The 25719-nt window shown below is 43.9% G+C and overlaps 1 protein-coding gene across 1 annotated transcript; it reads right to left on the bottom strand.

Annotated features, from left to right (window-relative positions):
- Positions 1-4309: 4309 nt before the first annotated feature.
- Positions 4310-25096, bottom strand: LOC147018794 (cytochrome c oxidase assembly factor SCO1-like). The gene is made up of 7 exons (XM_085898841.1): positions 24862-25096; positions 22249-22353; positions 6338-6428; positions 5740-5937; positions 5484-5576; positions 5171-5286; positions 4310-5038 (listed from the first exon to the last, which is right to left on the bottom strand). The coding sequence occupies exons 1-7, from the start codon at positions 24994-24996 to the stop codon at positions 4910-4912; spliced, it is 867 nt and encodes a 288-aa protein (XP_085754967.1). The 5' UTR covers positions 24997-25096; the 3' UTR covers positions 4310-4909.
- Between the last annotated feature and the right edge of the window lie 623 nt (positions 25097-25719).

Here is a 25719-nt window from a genome sequence, read left to right as displayed (position 1 = left end):
TGATTTCACAGATGAAAGAAAAGGAAAACAGTGAAAGTAGATTTTGGAAGGATAACAAGTTAAAGGTTTCTGGATGAACACTGGAGACATGGAGTAGCTGGGATGGTACAAGGGACCGAAAGTGCAGAGGCAGACAAGACAAGATGAGAGAGAGGGAGTCCTGGACTGCTCGGCCACCAGTCAGTCAGTGGTGGGAGAGAAACAGTCTCTGCACTTCAATCTCTTGGTGATAGTAACTGAACCAAGTACCCTCAATCTCTGAGGATTCCACTGCTTCTCGGAATGCAGATGTGAATCAGCAGCACCAGCATCATCACCATGCTACCAACAGTATTAGTTTAATCCAGGCATACATTAATCTTCCCTACAGCTTTCCTCTAAATGTATTTTTATTTTTACCATCGTTCAAAATAACCGATTCACATGACGAGCTTTCTGGAAAACAATGACTGGAAGTTTTATTGGAATCTATATTTTTCATGATTCGAACGATCTCGGATGATTTCCCCCACAAATTGAATTTGTGAAGTTGAAGGGAAGAGGTGTAGAAGGGAGTGGAAGCAGAGGGTTATCATAGAAATGTAACTATAATCACAATAGATAACCATAGCTGTTTACAATACTAAACTCAACTCTTATTATAGCTAATCATCCTTTTAAATTGTTTGTTATTGCTTCCACAAGTTACTTGTCTGACTCGAGAGTACTTGGTTATCGTGTTACCATAATCAGCATCTAAGAATGACCAATAATTGGGAAATGCAAGCAATAAGATATTTGTTTTGAATCCATGTGAGGATGTTTGCTTCAAATCCATGTGAGAATTTCTCGTTTGTGGTAATCACAATGAGACATAACCACCTCAAACAAAATTATCAGGTGACAAAGACAGTGCCATGACATTCTGGCTGGGATTAAAACTGGCCTTACTGGAGTTGTTTGTCATATGTTTATGACAGTTGGAAATATATATATATATATATATATATATATATATATATATATATATATATATATATATATATATATATATATATATATATATATATATATACATACATATATATATACATATATATATATATATACATATATATATATATATACATATATATATATACATATATATATATATATATATATATATATATATATATATATATATATATATATTCATGAGACTACTTTTGTGATACAATCTTCAAAATGCCATCATCTCTTTCTCTTTCCATGGAGCAAGAGGCAACATATACTTTCATTGAAAAAAAAATAAAACCACAATAAAGTATGTACAAGAAAACAGTGTTTTCTTTTAAATAAATGTGTACAAGTTGGTCATGTAAGTGACAGTACCGACTCGCTCCAGATTGAGAAAACATGAAATGAATAAATGAAAGTGTGCTTCCACATGCAATATAACATTATTTTCATCATAAATATCAGTCCAGAAATCGTTTTATATTCTCATGTAAAGAATCTTTGCTACGAGTGTTCTGCATTTATTCACATTTAAGACGACCAGGAATAAGAATAATGGTTCTGAAAAACAAAAACTGCAATCAAAATATGTAACTGGAAGGGCACTCGGTAGAGCGCATACCTCTGCCCTGTAATGCCTGATCCACGAGAACATATCGGGCCCAATACATTTTTGAGATATTGTACTACACATCATATCTCTCAACGGTGAAGAATCATTTTTAAAATTCGAGGAGTCGGATCCAGATCCGTACCTTCACCAAAATATAATCAGTTCGTCTTTGTCACACACCGAACTTGTCCACAAAATTTAATCTGGATCCGTCCACAACTTTTTGAAGTATCCTGCACACAGACAAACAAACAAACAAACAGACAAGCCGGTAGGCGATGAGGGATTCGCTAGGATCGAAGCGCTGGATACGATGCTTTTCATTCTGACCGATCCACCGACGAAGATTCATTGCCAAGACGTATTGGTTCACATAAAATTGTTCCTCTGCCTGGCAAGATTTTTCTTATTGCGTATTTTGCCAACTGGCATTCCTCATAAAAAATGACGGTAAATAGACACCCTATTTTTGAAGGACTACCATTTGAAAAATAATCCGTTTGCTGGTTTGGCTGTGGAGCCTCACGTTGCAGACAGACACACACACACACACACACACACACACACACACACACACACACACACACACACACACACACACGCACACACACACACACACACACACACACACACACACACACACACACACACGGAAAACCCGATAAACTTCTCTCAATGCTCTTGTTTGACCACACCTCCTGAGCCACACAATATTTTTCATAAGCCACGACCACTTTACATAAGCCACGCCCACTTTCCTACGTCACTCCCACTTTTCATCAACCACGTCCACTTTCCATAAGCCCCTCATAAAAAATGACGGTAAATAGACACCATATTTTTGAAGGACTACCATTTGAAAAATAAAACCTCAATCAAAAATCGGCTCAAGTAAAATTTTCTAAATATCTCGAAGTGTTTAATTCCGAAGTCTCGATTCTCAACATTCAAAACTGAAGGACAAGTATTGAAAATACTGTACGCGGTTTTTCGGCCGCTGCACAGCAACGGGTGGTTGCTAGGCAACGACATTCAAACGCGCACATTCCCAGACCATATGGCACCTGTTGGCAAAGTTTCATCAAAATCGGTTCGCTGGTTCGTGCTGTGGAGCCTCGCGTTGCAGAGACACACACACACACACACACACACACACACACACACACACACACACACACACACACACACACACACACACACACACACACACACACACACACACACACACACACACACAAAACCCGACAATAAGGGATATCTCATATATAGCGAATCCAACAGAGAGGGGTGAAAACATAACCTCCTTCACCTTTGGTGGCAGAGGTAAATATGGGTATGGGCGCGTGCGCCAGAGCAGCGCGGCGCTGCTGCGGTAATGTGAGGTAAATACGTGATATATAATTAATAATATAAAAACCCTTCACTTTGGGAGATTTATTAAAAACAAACGAACGGAATACACAACAATCTCGGGAAGTCATTGGACAGTCAGAAAGTTGTTACCTTTTCAGTTGTAACAGTACCGAGCCAGGGTCAGAGAGAGATGAGTTCTTCCTTTCCTCCCAGAGGCTGTAGGGTCCAACAATTATTATTTCGTATGCAGCCTGTGGTTGCTGGTTGTATCATTGTTCAGAGCATGGCTGTGCCACCGATGCAGTGCCCCATTTCCAGTAAGCTGGAACTCATTTTGCCAACCTCAGAAGGATGACATGCTGAGTCAACCCACCTGGTGGTATTTCATGGATTGATAGGTGCTCAAAGTCAAGAATCTAAGATCTTAAGCCAGCCATCTTAACCACTAAGCCAAACACCAGGCTTGGTCCAACAATGAAAACCATTGTTAATTTGGGTCGAGTCAAGTACAAAGATTGGGGTAAGGATAGGAATTTGTAATTTGTTCAGAATGCTGCTAACTCACAAAATCTTCATCAATGGATAGCGTTGGATCTTTAACGTAGACCAAATAATGCCAGCAGACGGGATACTCAGCTTAAGGCCAATCTGAAAGACCGCAGAATTTGTGATGCAACGCCCAGGCAGGTGAAGCACCATTCTGACAATTTACTGTTCGATCAGAAATCGAAACCAAACTACACAGATCAAAGAGCAAGTGTGCTCTGTCCGCACCTTTCCGCCAGACCCAGCTACAATCAAAAACACAGAAGTGCTGTTTTCAAATTCAAACTACTACTGTACTGCCATAATACATTTGAAACCATTTTTTATTTGAGCGTGAGTGTAAAATTACCCTCGTTCGAGATAATTTTAAAAATCCAAAGGTCATCTGAAATTTGAATGAATTGGAAATCAGACAAAATATTAGAGATAATACTTCCCTGTGCAAAATAGGGGAATTTTTTTTTTTTTTTTTAACAAATCAAGATAATTGGTTAGCACAAAAACTGTGAAAAGTCTAAATATTTTATTGATTGTTGATGTGACTAGATGATATAGAAAATGCAAAAGCAAAAATTTGAAAGCATTCTCAATCACCAAGAAAGATTTTTGCATAGGAGCCTCTTTGGCCTCTGATGAAGGGTTACTTCCAGAAATCTCAGCTTCTTCGTGCTTCCAATGGCAGTTAGAATACATCATTCCTTTGTATTTTTAGTCCCCTACCGGTATCACCGGAGGGACTAGAGGTTTGCTCTTTGTCTGTCCGTCCCACCTGTGGTTTTTTCCGGCTTTTTCCCCATACCCTTTAACAGATTCAACTGAAACTTGGTAGATGGCTTTATTATGACAAGTTACAGAACAATTTCGAATTTTAGGGCATTTCGTCAACTTTTCACAGAGTTATACCCTTCTTGGACTTGTACTGTACTGCAAATAGGGGACATGTACTGCAAAGTAATTCTCGCTCTTGTTTCATCTATTCTTCTACCTGTCTTGCCTCTGCAGATCGACATTAGCCTCAACAAGAAAGACTAGTTCTTCATTGTTCATGAATATTTTTTTTTGGCCTGGCAGGATCGCCAGGGGTATGCACACTCGCCTTTGAGATGTCTTTCCTGGGTTTAAATGTCTTTCCTTTAAAGTATGATTTGTTACTATTCCACAGCCTATTCACTTCGGTTCCAGAATCCATGATTTTGAATTAATGGAGTCATTCAGGGATTATGGAACAATGTGTTTCCAGAAAAGTTTAGTGAATGTCAATACATTCACAACATTGAAAATGAAGCATTCAACTTTCCTTTTAAAAAAATCATTTACATAACGTAATTTATCATCGCAGGAACATTCCTATTCCTTTGGGATATGACGTCAGTCACACAAGTGCGGAAGTGCAAGCAAATGCATTCTGGCACATCGAGATCACTTTCTCCATCGTCTCATATGTGCTGCAATTCCAGATGAAATCTCGGTTGCGCGTTTATTTTGCCCAAAATAATCCACAAAATTTCCATCCGGGTCCAGAAGGTACATTATGATCGTATGGTCCACCTAATGGTGGGGTGGGAGAGAGAAATGGGCTTCTGTTACCACCACGGGAATTCACGAGGCTCGTGATTAAAACCAGCATGTTAAATATCTTAGGGCATGGTGGAGACATAAAAGGCAAATCAAACTCCTCACAATATAATCATCGTCTTCATCCTTTGGCCCGGAGCTGTAATACACACGGAAGGCACGAGATGCCTGGTCTATCTGCTCTTGGGTCCCCGTCAAGCCAATGAGCTTTGGAGAGAACTCTGTGACAGTGACGGAGGAGCAATGCACATGCTTGAAATTGCTAGAAAGTGCAGAAAACAAGTTCAGAAACAATTTGAGGAACAAAGCTTAAATTGTAATATACTTGAAGGAAAATAACTACATCCATGGATTCAAAAATTAGAGCTGCGTCGGTTTGTGGCGTAGAAGGGAGTTGAGAGCAGTTGGAAAGGCTAACCTTTAACGTATCGTGCCGTGGCTGGAACATCATCCCGATCAGGATCAATAGTGATGAACAGAGGTGTGAGATTTGGTAGCGATGGAATGTCATCTGGAGAGAGAGTGCAGACCTTTAATCAGAAAAGCATCATTTTACCATCAACACAACCTGTATTACGTAAACCAAGCAAGAAGACAAAATGATGCTACTTGAACAAGAGTAATGCACGTGATAAACTTACGATAACTTATTATTAATAATTAGTATTATTCACCGATGGTATCCACGACATCTACCATCTTTTCCAGCTCTTCGGGGCAAATATCCGGGCAATGTGTGAAGCCAAAGTAAAGAAGAATCCACTGGCCCAGGAAATCTTTGTCACTTCGGGGGTTTCCAAAATGGTCAATAAGTGCAAATGGGCCTCCCAGTGCTGGCCGCCCAATGGAGCGTGTCCGGTCCTGTTCCAAGCCTGCAGGCGACAGTCGATTATTTTTATTAATATTTTTTTCGATACAATAACAAGGTGAAGTGACACAAGGTAAAAGAGCAACAAAGTGATATTGGGGCAACAGTTTGACACAATAAGGGAAACAACAAAAAGGAAAAGGGGGGAGCGAGTACAGGAGGAAACAGGAACCTGCAAGTAAGAGGGGTGGAAAAGGGAGAGTTGATGGGAGTCAAAAATATTGTAGACAGAGATGGGGGGATGACATGAGAAATCAAATTCTGTTTTTAAAAAGTCAAATGAAAATGTATATTTTTTTCAAAAGAGCAATCCTCAATACACAAATCATGCTCTTTCCCAAACAAATGATGTTCACACGGCCAAACGCAAAGCCCCACTGAGCAGGTTCCTCCCGATAACTCACGTTCCTCCTTCATTCCCTTGTAGAACTTCATGACGGCCATCAAAGTGCCTCCTATTACAATCGTTACACCCAGGGAGCGCCAGGTTATTGGCTGCACACGCAAGCATGCACAAATGAAAATGCAAGGAGATGTTCAAAGTTTCAAGGCATTTGTATTTAACCATCAGGAGGCACAAGTGACAACAGTTTGTTTTAAAAGAACATAATGGAGGAAATGTTTTTACAGTACAGAGTTGGGTTCACATTTGTTCCTGCAAAGAAAAATATTAGGCCGATGATGCTTCTGCACTCGCGTGTATATGTACATATACATAAATATTAAATGTCAAATTATGGTGGAAAACGTGCCTTTGAGGGGACCGATAATGCAGGAGAGAGCATTGCGCATCAATGAACACTAGCCAAACCCACGCTCCGCGCGGAGTTTCTAAAGTGAGGGTTCATTCGGACGTCAATATATCCAGTGTTCACAATGTGATTTATAGAATTTCTTTATATACAATGTTTCTTGGTACATTTTTTGTGTCGAATGCACCTTCTGAGCTCGTCAGCATGTGCAGAAGAGGGTTTTTACATTGCAGACGCTGTTTTCTAGGAGTGGCATTACGTCTCTCAGCAGTGACATCACACGTCGCCATGCAAATGAATGTAAAAATTACAAAATCACCAAAAATTCCCAAACCTGTCCGTCTGGTGCAATCTCACAAAGCCGATGCTGCACATTAGACCACAGAGCACCCACACATGCTGAAAGTGGTGACAATCCATCCGGCAGTTTTGGAGGAGATACGTCCACAAAATATGGCTTAGCGTATTAATAAAATAATTTTCCACGAAGCATCCGGGAAGAAGAAGAAGAAGATTTGGCCTCATCGCGTCAAGATAGCTGGGGAAGCAGCATTGGCAGACCATGTTCTTAAGGAGGACAACACGAGGCGGCTCAATAAACTGATTGAGAAGGAATTTATGTCGCAGCAGGTCTTTAACGCCGATGAGACGGGATTGTTCTGGAAGAGAATGTCATCCCGTTCCTTCCTGTCCAAGCAGGACTGTAATGCTTTTTTACATTTAAAGGAAAAAGTCTTGTGTTTTCAGATTATTTTACATATTTATTTCAATTGTGATTATGTTTATTTTTGGCTGCCGCCCACCTTGCTCTCCATTAATTCTCTAAGTCCAGGAACCTAACCCCATTTTTTCCATAAGGTTCAAGTATTAACTGTCGCAGTTTTGGATTTCGCAGCACTTTTCAGGAAAGAACCCCCCATCCATAATATTCAAGGGTTTACTGTATTTTTTTTATTTTATTTTTTTGTTTACAGAGTCCAGCCCATGGAGGAGCGAGAACATGGAAAAGACCATGACATAACATTACAAAAATAACAGTGGAGAGAGGGGGGTAGATGGGGAAAGGAAAGGGACACATTAACAGCAGGGTAGAGGGACACATCACCAGCAGGGTAGAGGGACAATAAAAAATGAGGGAGACTTGGCAAAAATGAAACAAAAAATATTTAAAAACAAAATGAGAGGAGAGTGAGAGAGCAGAGGAAATCCGGCAACATGTAAACCCAGAAAGTAGGTTTGGGGAAGGATAATGAGGGTAGTAAACATCATGGGTATAGATGGGGGATGACCTGAGATTATGGTGAACAGCTGTTGAGAAGCCCTGGAGGACAGAATGAGATTGAACAGACTGAGTGAGTTGAGACAAGTGTGGGGGGTGGAGGAACAAATGAGTGCAGGTGAGCAGTGAGTCTGGATTTTGGGAGGTTCACCAGATGGAGGTTACTGGTGCACCATGTCTCCTGCATCCATCTGGGCATGGGGTGGGGGGGAGGGAGGGGGAGGAGGAGAGCACGGAAAGAGCATAGCTTGTGAGACCAGAAAGGAGGCAGTGGAAGACCGAGTGACCACCGACCTGTCTGTGATGTCAACGTAATAGGCCCAGTGATTCATCATGGGAGATACCAATGATTTTGAAGGCTTTGGCTTCTGTGGCATCAAGATGGGCAAGGGGACCTGCCCAAAGGGGAACACAGTACTCAATTAAGCTGCAGATGAAAGCCTTGTGAGTAGATAAAAGTTCAGATGTGCCAATGAAAGACTTTGCGCGATGGAGGATGCCCAGTCGGCGGCTGGCTTTGGAAACCAACGTAGAAATGTGGTTTCCCCAAGAAATATCATGGCTGATCGAGAGGCCCAATAGTTTGAGGAACTAAACTTCTTCATGAGGATTGTGAAGGAAGAAAATGGGAGTGTTTGCCAAACAGTATTTTGGAAAGAGAGAGTGAGAGTGTGAGATTTGTCAGGAATCAAAGACATATTCCAAGTGTATAACTAGCTTGTGATTTTATCAAGGTCTGTAGAGAGAGAAGAGGCTGCAGCCTGTTAATCTGACGGATGAGGAATGTTATGGCAGAGGATGAAGTCGTCATCAGAGATAGAGGATTTTCCAGGGAGTCAAAAAGATCGGTGATGAAGATTAGGAATAGGACCGCGCCCAAGGCACAGCCTTGGGACACTCCGGCTTTGACAGAGAGAGGAGTTAAGTTGAAAGGGATCCCGTTGAGAGCCACATGTTGGCAACGAGAGTAGAGAACGTGGGATTGGATGTCATAGGCAGAGAGTTGAGATCAAGGTGGGGTGCTGGACTCCATAAAAAAAAACTCGAGATACGGCGGCCTTCAAAAGTATTCACCCCCTACCAATAATGCCACATGTAGATGAATTACGAAGTTTTAGAAACAATTTTTCCAAATTAACTTTTTTATTCATAACTGAGAAGATTGAACTAAACACTGTTATAGTCAGAGGAGGTTAAATGTCAGGAATACCTGCAAAATACATGTACAAATCAAAATTCACTGGTGGTAAAAGTATTCAGCCCCTTAGATCAGTACTTGGTGGAAACACCTTTTTCAGCAACGACTGCTACGAGTCTTTTTGGGTTTGAACGACTCTCAGGCTTTGCACAGTGAGATAGTGAAATCTTTTCCCATTCTTAACGTGAAATTTTTCTCAAGTTCTGCCAAGTTTGATGGGGATAATCGATAGACTGGAATCTTCAAGTCTCGCCATAAACATTCAATTGGGTGAAAGTCAGGACAAAAGAACATTTATTTTCTTCTTATTCAGCCACACAAGTCGTGTGGCTTTAGCTTTGTGCTTCAGATCATTGTTCTGCTGAAATATTAATCTCCTATTGAGTCTCAGATTGATGGCTGACTCGAGCAGGTTTTCATCAAGGATTCTCATGTACTTTGCACCGTCCATTGTTCCTTCTACCCTTACAAGCTTGCCAGTCCCTGCTGATGAAAAACAGCCCCATAACATGATGCTGCCACCACACTCCTTAACGGTGGGGTTGGTGTTGACTGGGTGATGTGTAATGTTATGTTTGTGCCCGCCAGATGAAACGGTTTTAATTTAGACCAAAAAGTTCAATTTTTGTCTCATCTGACCACAAAACGTTTCTCCACATGCCTGCGGTATCATTAAATAATCATAAAATCTTGTATGGAGTTTGCGAAGACTTTTTCACAAACTCCATACGAGCTTTTAGATTTGTCTTTTTTGAGTAATGGCTTCTTTATTGGCACCTGTCCATAGAGGTCCAGTTTTGTGAAGGAAACTGGATATTGTTGATTGATGAACACTGACCCCCATCTCAGACGTTGAGCCTTGCAGATCTTTCAAAGTCGTTGTTGGATTGACAGTGACATCCCAAACCAGTTTACTGCTTGTCCGGCTGCTGAGTTTGAATGGTTGATCTGATATGGGTGGAGTCGAGATGGTATGATACGTCTTCCACTTCTTAATGATGGATTTCACCGTACTCAAAGGGATAACGACTGACCTTGAAATCTTCTGATAACCCTCTCCTGAACGGTGCTACTTCACCACTATGTCTGACTTCTTTGGAAAGTCCCTTGATCTTCATGTTTTCCTTGTTGGTTGACTAAAATAGTTGTACCTTAACAAGTCCTGAGAAAAGTGGGGGATCTTAATTTTTAAGTTAAACCACATTACAAACAGGTGGAAGCTATTACACTTATTTTGTAACCTTTCAAACAAATAATTTGCTCCTAAAGTGATTTGGGGTTAATTATGGAAAGGGTTTGAATACTTATGCAACTGAGAATCATTTGATTTTTTCTGTTAATCAAACTTGTTCACATTCTATCTGCATTTTTTGGCTTTATCACTTTGGAGTAGTTTGTGAAGACGATATATTACATTTGATTTGAAACCATCATGAAATAAGCTCAGGTGGCATCAACATGTGAAAACTTTGGAGAGGGTTGAATACAGTTGCGGTTCTGCAAAACCGCATGCCTCGAAGGCAACGGCACCCAACATACAGTGATCCCCAGGAAATTATCTCGTTAGTCTTCGTGTAGTCAGACCTTCCCCTCATGTCTAATGTCTAATGGATTAACGGGGTGAAGTGCGTTGTGTGGGTCTTATAGCTAGGTCTAATTATATCTCTATCTTCCATTCAATCCTGATTTTCATTGTAACCCTTTCCTTTTATCCATGATACAAATTGAAGCAGGCACCGCACCCAATGAGAGACTCTCCACCAACACTGTACAGGACACGCATGCACGCCCTTTAATTCGAATCTGTGCACAGATTTACAATGGCGTCTCACCTTGCTCCGCCTTCGCTCACCTTCACTCACCACCTCGACCACCAACATCTCCCACACACAGGAAAAATTACCCCCCCCCTGCCTCCATGCACCTCCGCACCGATGCAATTTGCCACCAAACAAGCATGCTGCGTGACCCAGGCCACTCGGATCACATGGCACAGGGACGGGCCAAGCACATTAACAGCACCAGCCGCAGCTCGCTGGGGGTGCCCCAAAAGGGCATGCGGGACTGACACGACCTTCATCCAGTCGCCAGAACACTGCCCGAGAGTGCGGTGAAAGGCTCCGGGCCGTGTCGTGCCGGATGTGCGAATGAAGCCGCTTCCGGCCTGAGGAGCCTGGCAGGGCAGGGTCAGGATCCAATGGAAGGGCATGATTCAGATGATGGCGCATCGCTTCGGGTCGTCGACACACCTTTCGCCTGGGGCTTATAAAATGCGGATCGCGAAGCCGTCCGCCTTCTCTCTCGTCCCTCTCGCTGTCTCCACCTGTTTGCCGTGCCCACTGCTCCACCTCTCTGCTCTGCCTCTCTGCTCTGCACCTCATTGTCTGCATGTTTCTGTAGCTGCACTCGGGGTTGGTGTGCAACAGACGTTCTTCTGGACCAGTGCGTAGCACACATTTCCATGAGCCCCGGCAAAGTGATCAAGCAGATAGATCAAGAGATAATGCACCGACTCTTAAGGTGGGATCGCTCAAGCGGAGCATCCCCCAAAGCGTACTGGGTTGCGTGGTCGGCTGACCGCGGCAGGTATTGAGAGACCGTTAGTTCTCACCTGCTCTCCTTCTTTCTGGCTAACTAATCTTCATCAAGTCTTTGTGTGCATGTGGCGCCTGTCATAGCTTAAATTATGATCATACAATATATAATGGGATAAGTCTGCTCTGTGTCTGCTTTTGTAAATTGCTTGCCTTTTGTTGCACCCCAGGAATTCCTTGCTATCCTCTGCTGTACAAAATAATAAACCCCATTTTCTGTACCACATACGATTCCTCACTAATTGTAAATAAATGCTTTATATGGAAATGTTCCCAGCTCATTTATGTCTTTCCTTCATTGATCCAGCATGGTCCCTATCCTAGCCCAGCCGGGACGTTATCCCCCAACGATCTGTCCTTGAGCAGTTAAGCTCGGCTGCATCTGATCCGGTAAGGTGATCCGGTTTGAACAAGGTGTACCGAGGGCGTGTCCCCCGGTAATTAGATCACGTGACCATTTTAGGTAACCGGTTTCCATTAGACGGAGGACCCTAAATCATGTGGTCGAGTTATTGACGTTCACGGTCGATTAGCGACCCGCCGCATCACGGAGTTATCTGTGTGCGACGACCTGTGATTCCGGAGAGTCTGCTGGGAACCCGAGGTAGCTTTCCCCTCCCCCTCGTGGTCTTCTCGCCCCAACCCCGGGTCCGCAACAATACTTTTGCAGGCCACTATGTGTTTCGAGAGACATCCCTGATCTCATGTCTGACACTGAGGGTCTCCATCCATTGTTGGGAGAGTAGAAGCAGCATGTCCGAGGTGGAGTGACCTGGTCTGACTCTGAACTGATGGTCTGATATTAGGCCATTGGAGAAAAGGAAAGCTTTTACGTCAACTCTGATGATGGATTCCATGACCTTGCTGATGACTGGAAGTAATCTGTTGGGTTTGTAGTTAAAGGGATCCGTTTTTGCACCTTTTGTATGTAATGCAGTGATACTTGCTGATTTCCGAGTAGATAGAAGATGACCTTGGGCAAATGATGGTGTGAATAGAGCAGAAAGGGGATGTACAAAAGCAGCAATGCAGGTTTTTTTCAAAATATGTGCACTGATGCCATCCAGTCCAGTTGCAGAATAAGATTTGAGGGTTGCCAGAAACTTCTCTCCCTTCACAGGTGAGAAAGACACATAGTCCAGGGATATTTAGGTGTGACTGGTTAGGTTGAGAACAGGATGCGAGAAGTTTGGAACAAAAGATTTGGAAGCAAATACAAAATTGAGGCGTTTGGCCGGCTCATGAGCAGAGTCAGCTGTGATGCCATTTGAAGTGAGAAAAGGAATGGAGGAGGAGGGGGGAATACTCCAGAGCCAGACTTAACAAGGTGCCACCAAGTCTTTGAGGAAGAAGACGAGTTTGACAGTTCATTTTTGATGTTGGCGAGATGTTTTGTGATTCTTCTGAGTTTGGACATACACTTGTTATGGTCATTATGGAATTATCTGAGGTGGCTTCCCATCAGATTTGCCTTCAAGGAAGAGAAGGCAAGTTGTTTCGAAGTAACTGCTTCACCACCGGATTCAGTGTACCATGGGTGGGAGGATGGGTACGATAACTGAAGATGAGATGGGATGTATCTGTGCATAAGAGAGAGCAGATTTCTGGGGAAGAATTCCCAGCCCAAGTTAATATCAGGGGCAGTAGATATGGGAGACCAGTCCTGAAGAGAGATGGCTGCTTGCAGTCCCTGTCAATCTGTTTAATTGAACTGCCAGACTCACCGGCGTTGAGGCAGCTCTCTGATAATAGCCAGAGATGTTGACCCTCACAATGACATGATCATTTGAAACAATTGGAGCTGTGGAAAACAGGCGACATTAGCAGTAAAGTTCGTCATTACCAAGTCCAGAAGGGAGGACTTGTGATTGTCAGAAACCTGGATCAGAAAGTTCACAGATCGAGTCAGGCCCATGAAGTCACATAAGTCATTTGCTGAAGTTCCATGGCTGTTGAGAGAGGTACCAACACCCAAACAATTTGCATGTTATCAGATGAAATTACCACGTATGAGGAAGAGAGAGTTGTGATGAGTGGTTAAAAGTTGGTGCATCTTGTCTGAGAGGTAGTTATAGATGGAGTTGTCACTGTTTGGAGGATGGTATAACACACAGACAAACGAGAGTTGAGAGCGGAGGGGAAGGCACAGCCAAAAGTACTCTTGTGGGTTGGGAGGTGTAAGATCAGTACACGGACAGGGAGAGATGGAATTCTTGGTGTAAACTGCAACTCTGACACCAGGACAGAGATCAGGCCTATCAAATCAGAGGAGACAATAACCAGGGAGAGACACGATGGAGCCAGGCATCTCCTGTGAAAGGAAGGATTGTGTGAAGCAGATAATGTGCAGATGGTTAAAATTTATAATACATTACCCTCCGAGTCATTAAACTTCCTCGAGCACTTAATCAAATGGTCAAATGCTCCTTGGAAACTGTTCAGAGACTCATGTGTGAATGTAGTCTGCAATTAATAATTCAGGTCACTCAATTAAAATGCTTGCCACAAAAGGCGTGATATCACTGTCAAGCATAAGATCACTGAAATACTTAACGGTTTACAAAATCATTAGATGATATATGTTGAAGAATATTCAACAGTCGAACCAAATCTAAAAGTTATGAAGCATTCCATGAGATATTAACTGAATGGCAAGGATTTTCATAACTACAAGATGGTAAAACGTTATAAATACTGCACAAACAAATATAGTATAACAAGTGTAAGCGATGTCTGATTATTATTTCTATTAACTAGCGGATATACCCATCAAGGATTATTGATGAGAAGGTTTGGAATTTGATAGGACAAGAGGGACATAGAATAATGATAATCCTTGACTGGAATGCCGTGAAGTCATCTGCCATGGCGAACATTGAGAAAAAAAAAATCTACTTTCCACTGGGCGGAATGGATAAAAGGGGGAGCAGGAAGTAAACTTAGAAGTCACGAGTCTGGGTACCCAGCGCTGCACGAGAAAAATAACCGTGTGGGTTCTGGCACATGTTGTGCATTGAAAACGCATGGAGTTATTAACCTCATGGTGGTGAGCTTTTCCTGCCAGTGGTTTTGGGACCTGTTGGACATTGAAAACGTATGGAGTTATTGGCTTCATGGTGGTGAGCTTTTCCTGCCGGTTGTTTTGGGACCTGTTGGACATTGAAAACATATGGAGTTATTGGCTTCATGGTGGTGAACTTTTCCTGCCGGTGGTTTTGGGACGTGTTGGACATTGAAAGCGTATGGAGTTATTGACCTCATGGTGGTGAGCTTTTCCTGCCGGTGGTTTTGGGACGTGTTGGACATTGAAAACGTATGGAGTTATTGGCTTCATGGTGGTGAACTTTTCCTGGTGGTGGTTTTGGGACGTGTTGGACATTGAAAACGAATGGAGTTATTGGCTTCATGGTGGTTACCTTTTGCCTGCAGGTCGGCAGCAGTATTGTCTGACCCCACATCCCAATATACACTTTATAGCGGCCTTTGGTAGCCTCAAAACGGACGTAAAGGCCAACGTGCGGTAGCTTAAAACCTTGCCCATATACTGAAGTAAGAAGAAGAAGAAGAAGAAGAAGAAGAAGAAGAAGAAGAAGAAGAAGAAGAATACCATTCCCTTATGCCATAAAGGTGCATAGGGCTGTCGAGGCAACTTAATTGGCAAGGAATGCAGTCCTGGATGGGTCGCCACTCTGACGCAGGTTACCCCAATGGTTATTACCCCAGTACATTGGTACTCATTTTGCCGACCTCGGAAGAATGACAGGCTGAATGAACCCTACTTGGTGTTAATTAAACAGTGCACAGGGGCTTGAACTCAGGACTCTAAGGTCCCAGGCAGGCCATCTTAACTGCCAAGCCAACACCAGGCTGGATGCTGAAGTACATACGCCAAAATATGGGGCCTCAAGGTGCTCCGGTTCGGTCGTGAAAGAATAACATACAAACGCGCAAGCACTTGAAATTATTTACAAGACTAGACGGGCACTCGGTGGAGCGCATACCTCCGCTACGTAATGCCTGATCCACGAGAACATATCGGGCACAATACATTTTGAAATATCACGCGATACAGTACTATATCGTTTTTGGCACGATCTCTCAATGGTGAAGAATCACTTTAAAAATTAAATAATTCTCGTATTCAGACTCGGATCTTCAGCAAAATCGAATAAATTTGTCCTTGTCACACACCCGACATGTCCACCAAGTTTCATCCGAATCCATCCACAACTTTTTGAGATATCATGCTACATATCATTTTTGGCCCAATCTCTCAATGTTGAAGAATCACTTTAAAAATTCTAGTAGTCGGATCTGGATCCGGATCTTCACCAAAATATAATCCGTTCATCCTTGTCACACACCCAACCTGTCCACACAATTTCATGCGGATCCGTCCACAACTTTTCGAGATATCCTGTACACAAACAAACAAATGAAATTGCTCGTTGAGCAAGGAATTGCCGGAATAACTTTGTCATATCTCAATGATCTCTGAAAAAACAAAACCTGGAAATCAATTTGGTTCTTATAAGTCGATAGTGCTACTGTTTAATGAGTTATAGCACTAAGTTTGGTCATGATCATAACTTGGAAGTCAATCGGACTTGAAATGGCATTTTTATCACAATTTGAAAGTTTTGACCCGACCCCCCCCCCCAATGACATTCGACCCCCGACCGATAAGAAGGGTGTTGGTGTGACAACCCAATGAGACACGTGGTTGGATGCAGAATTGGGAGATGCACATTTTGGATTTGGTTTGAAGTCGATACGACCATTTTAGCGGAGGTTATTGCGGAAATAAGAATTTCGGTTTTTCGGTGACCTTGACCTTGACCTTTGACCTAGATTCACCAAAAACGACAAGTGTCTAAGTTGGACCATGGCCGACGTCTGTACCCAGTTTGATCATGATCGCTGAAACGGTGTGGCTGCTACAGGGTAAACAAACACACAAACAAACAGACATACAGACAGACACACAGAATGACACACACAACCGACAAACATAAATGCCGAAATCCGAAGGATTCCGGCAATTAACAAGACGACGTCTTTCAGAGCACTACACTAGTAAAATCCATTAAACAAATATGATCTCGAAAATAATTGGTTGGTTGAATTCAATGACCTCAAATATAAATCTTCTTCAAATTTAAAGTCAATCAGATGAAAATTGAGGATTTTAGAAATACCACCTCAGTTGTTGACCTTGGGTCTATGTTGACCACAAAAATAATTGGTGGTTGAATTCAGTGACCTGAAATATAAATCTTCTTCAAATTTCAAGTCAATCAGATGGAAATAGGCTCATCTATTTAAATGAACCGTCATCTATCTATAATTCCAGCAATGTGTGTCTGTGTGTGTCTGTGTGTGTCTGTGTGTGTCTGTGTGTGTGTGTGTGTGTGTGTGTGTGTGTGTGTGTGTGTGTGTGTGTGTGTGTGTGTGTGTGTGTGTGTGTGTGTGTGTGTGTGTGTGTGTGTGTGTGTGTGTGTGTGTGTGTGTGTGTGTGTGTGTGTGTGTGTGTGTGTGTGTGTGTGTGTGTGTGTGTGAGACCGCTGTTTCTCGACAACCTCTGGTCCGATCTAATTGAAACTTGCCAGGTATATTGCTGGGGACCTGAGAATGTGCCTTTTCAAGGTTTGATATTAATCGGACAAGTGCTTCCCAAGTTATGGCCATTTATTTACCAAACCAATGGGAAGACACGTTGTTGCGTGGGTGTGGCCGATGGGGAAGGGAAGCTCAGCCATGTTCCCCATTACAAGTTACAACGTATGGGCTTCCGGAGAGTGATGACCGTGTATTCTAATAATTTCTCGATTTCTTATGCGCATTTATAAACACAATGGCCCAAGTTATGATCGTTTTCATATTAGACGGTGTATAAATTTGGGTAACATCAGAGTTAGCTGGTATGCTCCAAAGCAGGAAGTAAATTATTTTTTGAACGTTTTTTTTTCTCCTCTTTCCTCTTCTCTGTGTTTTTCCTTGCGATGACAATGGGAAAAGGCAAAATACGTTGGCGCTAATTGAATAATTGGCCATTAAGAATAAATTGCGAATAATCGTAACTGCCATATGCGAACTTCCGGACAGTGAGGACTTCACTTCCGGAGAGTGACGATTACTGTATTCTTTCTCGATTCTTTCTCTCTCGATTTCTTTCTCGATTTTCTTAAACCCAATACCCCAATCCAGTCAGTGACGATTACTGTATTCTTTCTCGATTTATCGACTTACTGTATTCCTTCTTTCTCGATTTCGGTACTTTCTCGATTTCGATACTTTCTCGATTTCTTTCTCGATTTTCTTAAACCCAATACCCCAATCCAGTCAGTGACGATCACTGTATTCTTTCTCAATTTTTTCTTGATTTTTCGACTTACTGTATTCTTTCTTTCTCGATTTCTGTACTTTCTCGATTTTATTAAACACAATGCCCCAATCCAATCGTCGTTTACGACAGCGAAGGAACGAAGCTGCGCGTCGTGCACGCGCAATGGAATCTGACGAAGCACGAGCTGCTCGCTTGACACGCAACGCAACGCGCATGACAAGGCGTCGTGCAGCTCAAACGGATGAAGAACGAACTGCTCGCTTGGCAGACAATACTGAACGCGAGGCAAGGCGTCGTGCAGAAGAAACGGATGAAGAACGAACTGCTCGCTTGGCAGACAACACTGAACGTGAGGCAAGGCGCCGTGCAGAGGAAACGGATGAAGAACGAGCTGCTCGCTTGACACGCGACGCTACGCGCGTGACAAGGTGTCGTGCAGCTGAAACGGATGAAGAACGAACTGCTCGCTTGGCAGACAACACTGAACGCGAGGCAAGGCGTTGTGCAGAAGAAACAGATGAAGAACAAGCTGTTCGCTTGGCAGACAACACTGGACGCGAGGCAAGGCATCGTGCAGAAGAAATCCCTCACCAGCGAGAAGACCGGCAAGTAAGGGATGCCCTGCGCCATCAGGACGTACACCGTGCGAGACTAGAGCAGGCTCACCGTGAGAATCGCAACCTTGCTCGATACGATGATACAGATTTCTTCCGAGAGCAACTTCATGTTGAGTACAGGCACGCGTTAAGCAGGACCTCATTATTTCAATGCACTAAATGCTCACATTGTGATGCTTTTGTGTGGACCGAGGAGAGAAGAGGATTTTGCTGCAACCACGGTAAGGTCGACCTTATTCATGATCCTACGAATCCAAAACCCGGTTCAATTCCATCACAACCTCCAGATGCTATTAAAAACCTTTTCCTTAACCAGGAATTTGTGAAGCGCGCGAAACAGTATAACAACGCGCTGGCAATGGCAAGTATCGGTGTCCGAGAGATAGGTATGCCTGGCTTCAATCCTGGAGTGCGCATACAAGGTAAGGTTTACCATTACATTGGTGCTCCTCTTGCCGATCTGGGTTGTACCCCACGCTTTGCTCAGATCTACTTTCAAGATTCAGCCCATGAGCTGGAGTTTCGTCGTGCCCATACCTCGAACAGTAGCCTGAATGAGCATTTTTTGCGAAGAGCACAACAGGCCATTCATGAGTGCAACCCATACGTCCAGCAATTCAAATCAGCCATTGAGTTTGTGGTTCATAATGACAGCGCAAATGAACTGAAAATTGTGTTAACAGGTCGCACGCGGCGCCGAGACCTTCATCATGGTACCGTCAACCTTCCCTCACCAGACAGCGATGTGGCTGTCATTGCTCCAGGGGCAATGACAACAGAGCAGTTTGGAAGGCTGGCAGTCGGTGTTCACCTCAGAGGAGGAGGTTTACAGACAATAGACGCCATGCATCCAGCGTATGACCCTCTATCATACATACTTCTGCTACCCTGCGGCTCCCAGGGGTACCACACTGAGTTAGCAGGGATAACGCCAATATCTTTCTACCGCTACCACCTCCAAGTACGTGACCCTACTCATCACTTCAATCTACTACTTCGTGGTGGAAAGTTGACACAGCAGTACGTATGCGACATGATGGCAAAAATTGAGTTGCACCGTTTCAATTGGATTCGCTGCAACCAGAAGTCAATTAAGGCAGAAAAGTATAAGATCATCGTTGATGCGTTGAACAGTGACGCTGAGGTGCTACCTGGACGCCTCACCATTCTGCCGCCGTCACTTTATGGGTCACCACGTTGGTATGCCAAAGAGTTTCAGGATGCAATGGCTTTGGTCCGAGTCAAGGGAAATCCTGACTTTTTTTCCTAACATTCACCTGCAACCCAAAGTGGCCAGAAATTAAACAATCACTTTTTGAGGGTCAGTCAGCCAATGAAAGACCTGGTATCATCGCCCGGGTGTTTCATATGAAGGTGGAAGCACTCAAAGCAGACCTCCTCAAGAATGACATCTTGGGGCATGTGGACGCTTATGTGATGGTGAAGGAAACGCAAAAGTGTCACCTTCCCCATATACACATGCTCCTGACCGTGGTACCTCGCGACAAGCCCAGAACACCAGCAGATGTCGATCGCGTGGTCTCTGCTGAGATTCCTGACAAACGCACAAATCCGAAACTACGCCGTATCGTGACATCACACATGATTCACGGCCCATGTGGGGAATGGAACATCTCGAGCCCTTGCATGGCAGACCGGAAGTGCACAAAGGACTATCCCAAAGCCCTACGAGAAACGACAAGCTTCTCTGATGACTCCTATCCGCTGTACAGAAGACGGTTCTGGCATGCGGTTTGAAAGTTTTTTGTTTTGTTTTGTTTGCACCTACGGGCATGCACTAGTCTATCTATAATTCCAGCAATCTCTGTGTGTCTGTCTGCGACCGCCGTTTCTCGACGACCACCAGTCTGATCTGATCGAAACTTTCCAGGTATATTGCTGGGGCCCTGTGGATGTGTCTTTTCAAGGTTTGATATTAATCGGACAAGCGGTTCCCAAGTTAAGCCATTTTATTGCTTTTTTCAGTGTTGGAAAGGTGTATATATCGCAGCTGAAGTGTCGTTCTACCTTATCATGCCATTTTTTCCCCAAATTAATAATAATAATGGCACAATAATTGGCACTAATAAAAAGAATAACGTGATACAATGACCAATGTCTGTCAACCAATAACGTCTGTCAACCAATGACAGGACACGGTGCTATGACATCACGAATGACGTCACAATTAATGTTTATTTATTTATTTTATTATTTATTTATTTTTGCACGATTGACGTCACAATTCTTCTTCTTCTTCGTTTGGTATGACGTCACAATCGACGCTGGGGACCTGAGTATGTGCCTTTTCAAGGTTTGATATCGTTCTTCATCCGTTTCAGCTGTTTCCCAAGTGTTTCCCAAGGTTTGAAAGCTATTTTTTTTCCCAAGGTTTGAATTAATTGTTGTGCTTGGTAGACATTTGTGAATACATTTACAGAGAGAGAGGAGAGAGAGGAGGGGGGAGGAGGGGGTAAAGAGGGGGAGAGAGGAGGGCAAGAGAGGAGGGCAAGAGAGGGGGGCAAGAGAGGGGGGCAAGAGAGGGGGCAAGAGAGGTGGGCAAGAGAGGTGGGCAAGAGAGGGGGAAAGAGAGAGGGGTGGAAGAGAGAGGGGGGAAGAGAGAGGGGGGAAGAGAGAGGGGGAAGAGAGAGGGGGAAGAGAGAGGGGGAAGAGAGAGGGGGGGGAAGAGAGAGGGGGGAAGATAGAGGGGGAAGAGAGAGGGGGAAGAGAGGAGAGGGGGAAGAGAGGGGGAGAAGAGAGGGGGAGAAGAGAGGGGAGAAGAGAGGGGGAGAAGAGAGGGGGAGAAGAGAGGGGGAGAAGAGAGGGGGAGAAGAGAGGGGGAGAAGAGAGGGGGAGAAGAGAGGGGAGAAGAGAGGGGGAGAAGAGAGGGGGAGAAGAGAGGGGAGAAGAGAGGGGGAAGAGAGGGGGAAGAGAGGGGGAAGAGAGGGGGAAGAGAGGGGGGAAGAGAGGGGGGGAAGAGAGGGGGGAAGAGAGGGGGGAAGAAGAGAGGGAGGGGAAGAGAGGGAGGGGAAGAGAGGGGAGGGGAAGAGAGAGGCGTCACAATTCAAGAGAGGGGGAGAGAGGAGTGGGTGAGAGAGGACGGGAGAGGGGGTGAGAGAGGGGCGAGAGAGGAGGGGGGGGAGACTCGGGGGAAGAGAGGGGGGGCGAGAGAGAGGAGGCGTCAATTCTTCTTCTTCGTTTGATATGACAATTGACGCTGGGGACCTGAGTATGTTTCCCAGGTGTTTCCCAAGTTATGGCCATTTATGATACGGTTGGTCTGATCTCATTGAAACAATGCCCCAATCTAGTCGTCGTTTACGAGAGCGAAGGAACGAAGCTGCACCTACGGGCACGTACCTACGGGCACGCACCTACGGGCACGTACCTACGGGCCCGCAATAGTTTTATTTCAATCGATGAGCCTACCGAGTTTTCAAAGTCAGCACTAACATAGTAAATAATGCCATCACAGTAAACTCACATTGAGAGAAAACATTCAATGCTGCGTTCCTTTATCAAACATTACCCCAATCTGACGCATTCCCTTTTTTGGAGGAGGAAGCTGAGAATAAGGATGACATCCAGGATCGCTGCATCGCCGTGGCTCCCTGGCTCGCGTGCGAGTCCATACCTTTCAAATACACGCATATCCATCCTCAATCACAAATACAGTGTTGGAAATAATTACATACCAAGTACTTAAACAAGTGACAGTCATATTACAATACTGCAGTGATGGATTAACATATGCCTGGTGTTGGCTTAATGGTTAGGGTGGCAGGCTTGGGGTCCTGGGGTCCTGAGTTCAAATTCTGCTTGGCTGTTGAATTAATACCAGGTGGAGTTGACTGCCCGTCATCCTTCTGAGGTTGGCAAACGCCATGCCTGTCATCCTTCTGAGGTCATCCTCTGTGTCGGAGTGGTGACCTGTCCAGGTTTGTGTCCGATAGCCCAGGAGACTGCTTCGGCAGCACCGACGCTCTGCACAGAGTATGGTCCCGATGAATGGATTAATGTGGGATTTAAAGGCTAGGTATCATGTGTGCTTCCCAACACCACCGTTATGATACCTCTGGTCAGGAGGCAGACTGCTCGAACCTTGCAATGTCTGGATTACAAGGTTTAAAAAAAATTGTTTTTGATTTATTAGGGTGCCCTGTGTTAGAAACTGCACAATGCCACTCTGTCATCATAGAGAGATTGGTTTTTTGGGGCATGGACGTAAACTGGGTTTACATTTGAAAACCAGTCTATATTTAGAGTCAAAAAAATGAAATCTATTTTTATTCTGTGTCAATCACATGCAGGCTTCTTGTTTCGTTTGCAACACAAGGCTGTGGAGTAGCATCATTGGCTGAGGGCGCAGATATATATACCACTGACGCCCTCTGTAGGTTAAGGGCAGGAGTTTGTAAAAAAAAAAAAATTCATTGTGTCGGTGATAGCTCACCTACTCTTTGCGAAGGACACTGTGGGATCTTTAACATCAAGCAACGAATGCAAGCAGACTGGACGCCTGTTTAACATCAATCTGAGGGACGGCATACATTGATGAATCATGCTGCCTGTGAAACAGGGATGGCAGTTTAGAGCTGGGTTGGGATTCAAACCCAGGATAGACAGCTTGGAGGTCAATGCGTGTACCTCGAGGACATCTTGTCGGCCCCATCACATACAGTGAAAAACAGGTTTAAAAACAACTTCAGACATGGTTTTAATAACATGAGGACGGTCCCATCGAACATGTAAATGAGGAAAAACAGGGCTTCGGTCCAAATAATTTGTTGGATTATTATAATCACATGTCAGAAGGTCCAACAGAATGGTGCAGAGGTAGCACACTTACTGTCGAGCTGTCTCGTCTGGGTTCGATTCCCAACACAGGTATAAACTGAGGGATTGGTGCTTCACAGGCAGGGTGTTCCGACGAACGTAAAACTAGGTGTCTCATCCGCTATCGTGAGTTGGTGGATGTTAGATAACCCACGGTATCTTTCCCGAAGAGTAGGTGAGTGACGCCGGTCCCCTGAACAAGGTACAAATTTCTGCCCCAAATGCCCTCCAGTCCAACATGAGGCTTGGCCAACCGGTTTGTTAAAGATCTGGGTGAAATTTCCCCCATGACTGACTCCGTAAGGTGGGATTAATTGTCGAGTAGTAGTAGTAGTAGTAGTAGTAGTAGTAGTAGTAGTAGTAGTAGTAGTAGTAGTAGTAGTAGTAGTAGTAGTAGTAGTAGTAGTAGTAGTAGTTGTAGTAGTAGTAGTAGTAGTAGTAGTAGTAGTAGTAGTAGTAGTAGTAGTAGTAGTAGTAGTAGTAGTAGTAGTAGTAGTAGTAGTAGTAGTAGTAGTAGTAGTAGTAGTAGTAGTAGTAGTAGTAGTAGTAGTAGTAGTAGTAGTAGTAGTAGTAGATGTCAGAATGCATACAAGTGGCTACCAAATTGAAACCCGACAATTCAATGGCAATGAAAGGCAATTACAATCAAATTTTATTCAAGTTATAATTGCACTGTGAATGTTATTGTGAAATAAGATGATCGATGAAAGGAACTCAGGTGACCATGTTCAATGGTGAGGGTGGTGGTGGTGAGTGTGGGTGGTGAGTGTAAGTGGTGAGTGTAGGTGGTGAGTGTAGGTGGTGGGGGTGGTGTGTGGGTGGTGGTGGTGGTGTGGGTGGTGGTGATGGGGGTGGTGAGGGTGATGGTGAGGGTGGTGAGGGTGGTGAGGGTGGTGGTGAGGGTGGTGGTGAGGGTGGTGGTGAGGGTGGTGGTGAGGGTGGTGGTGAGGGTGGTGAGGGTGGTGGTGAGGGTGGTGGTGAGGGTGGTGAGGGTGGTGGTGAGGGTGGTGAGGGTGGTGATGGTGGTGGTGGTGTTGGTGGTGGTGGTGGTGGGGCTGATGGTGGTAATGGTGGTAGTGGTAATGGGGGTGATGATGGGGGTGGTGGTGGGGTGATGATGGGGGTGGTGGTAATGGGGGTGGTGGTAATGGGGGTGATGGTGATAGTGGTAATGGGGTTGATGGTGATGATGGGGGTGGTGGTGGGGGTGATGGGGGGTGGTGGTGGGGGTGATGGGGGTGGTGATGGTGGTGGTATTGTTAATCGGTTATCAGTGACAGTGCTTTAAGAAGACATTACAACTTACACGTGTTTGGAGGAACCTGAATGTGCACAAAGCCGGAAGGGTCCTTGGTTCGAGAATCGGGTATGATGACGAAAACACAAGCGAGGTTGGGAAATAAGCTCGCCTGCTGGATAACACACGTAACATCATCGCCATTGCTGCAACATAGAGCAAAGGGAGAATATCAAAGGCCAATGGGTAAACTCCACGAAAGCTGAGGCAGAAGGAAGAGGTCTTGAAACAACAACAACAACAACAACAACAACAACAAAATTACATTTAAGGAAAAAAACCCTGAACCGAGCGCGTAATAGATCGCCGATAATTCTGTTACACTTGTTTGTTTATACGGATAAATATAAATATAAATATAAATATTAATATCAAATTTAAACCGTAAAACGATAACTACATCCAACTGTTTTTAGCTTTTACACCGCTTCAATCGTTATTGGCAGTTCAACGTATGTATTTCTGAGAGCAAAGTAATAAAATAAATTGATATTAATTTTCTACATTTAAATCCTGTGAGACGTGTGGAAAATAAGTTGTAAGACGCTCATGGAGAATAAAAACAAAAACAATTTTTTACTCCTCGTCCCCACTGTATAACATTTCCCTCCAATGTTTCCTCACAAAGAAGCAACACAGGAGAGTAACAACGTTTTGCGCCAATATTTATTATTTTGTCAAAATTGATTCCAAATAAAACATCAAAACATCAAACGTAACAAACAAAGCGGTGTAGAAGGCGGTGAAACACTGTACGAACATATATTCTTCTTGCCTGTTCTCCTTTTTCACCGTCGTTGTTTCGGCAATTGCAACATTTTCTGAAACAAATTAAATGGAGGGATAAAGCACTTTATTAATTTCAAT

Source organism: Eptatretus burgeri, chromosome 10 (genome assembly GCF_056783735.1).
Source record: "Eptatretus burgeri isolate ZD-2024b chromosome 10, Ebu_testis_v1, whole genome shotgun sequence".
Classification (NCBI taxonomy): Eukaryota; Metazoa; Chordata; class Myxini; order Myxiniformes; family Myxinidae; genus Eptatretus; species Eptatretus burgeri.
Note: the sequence above shows the minus strand (reverse complement) of the source record. Positions and strands in the feature narration are given on the sequence as shown.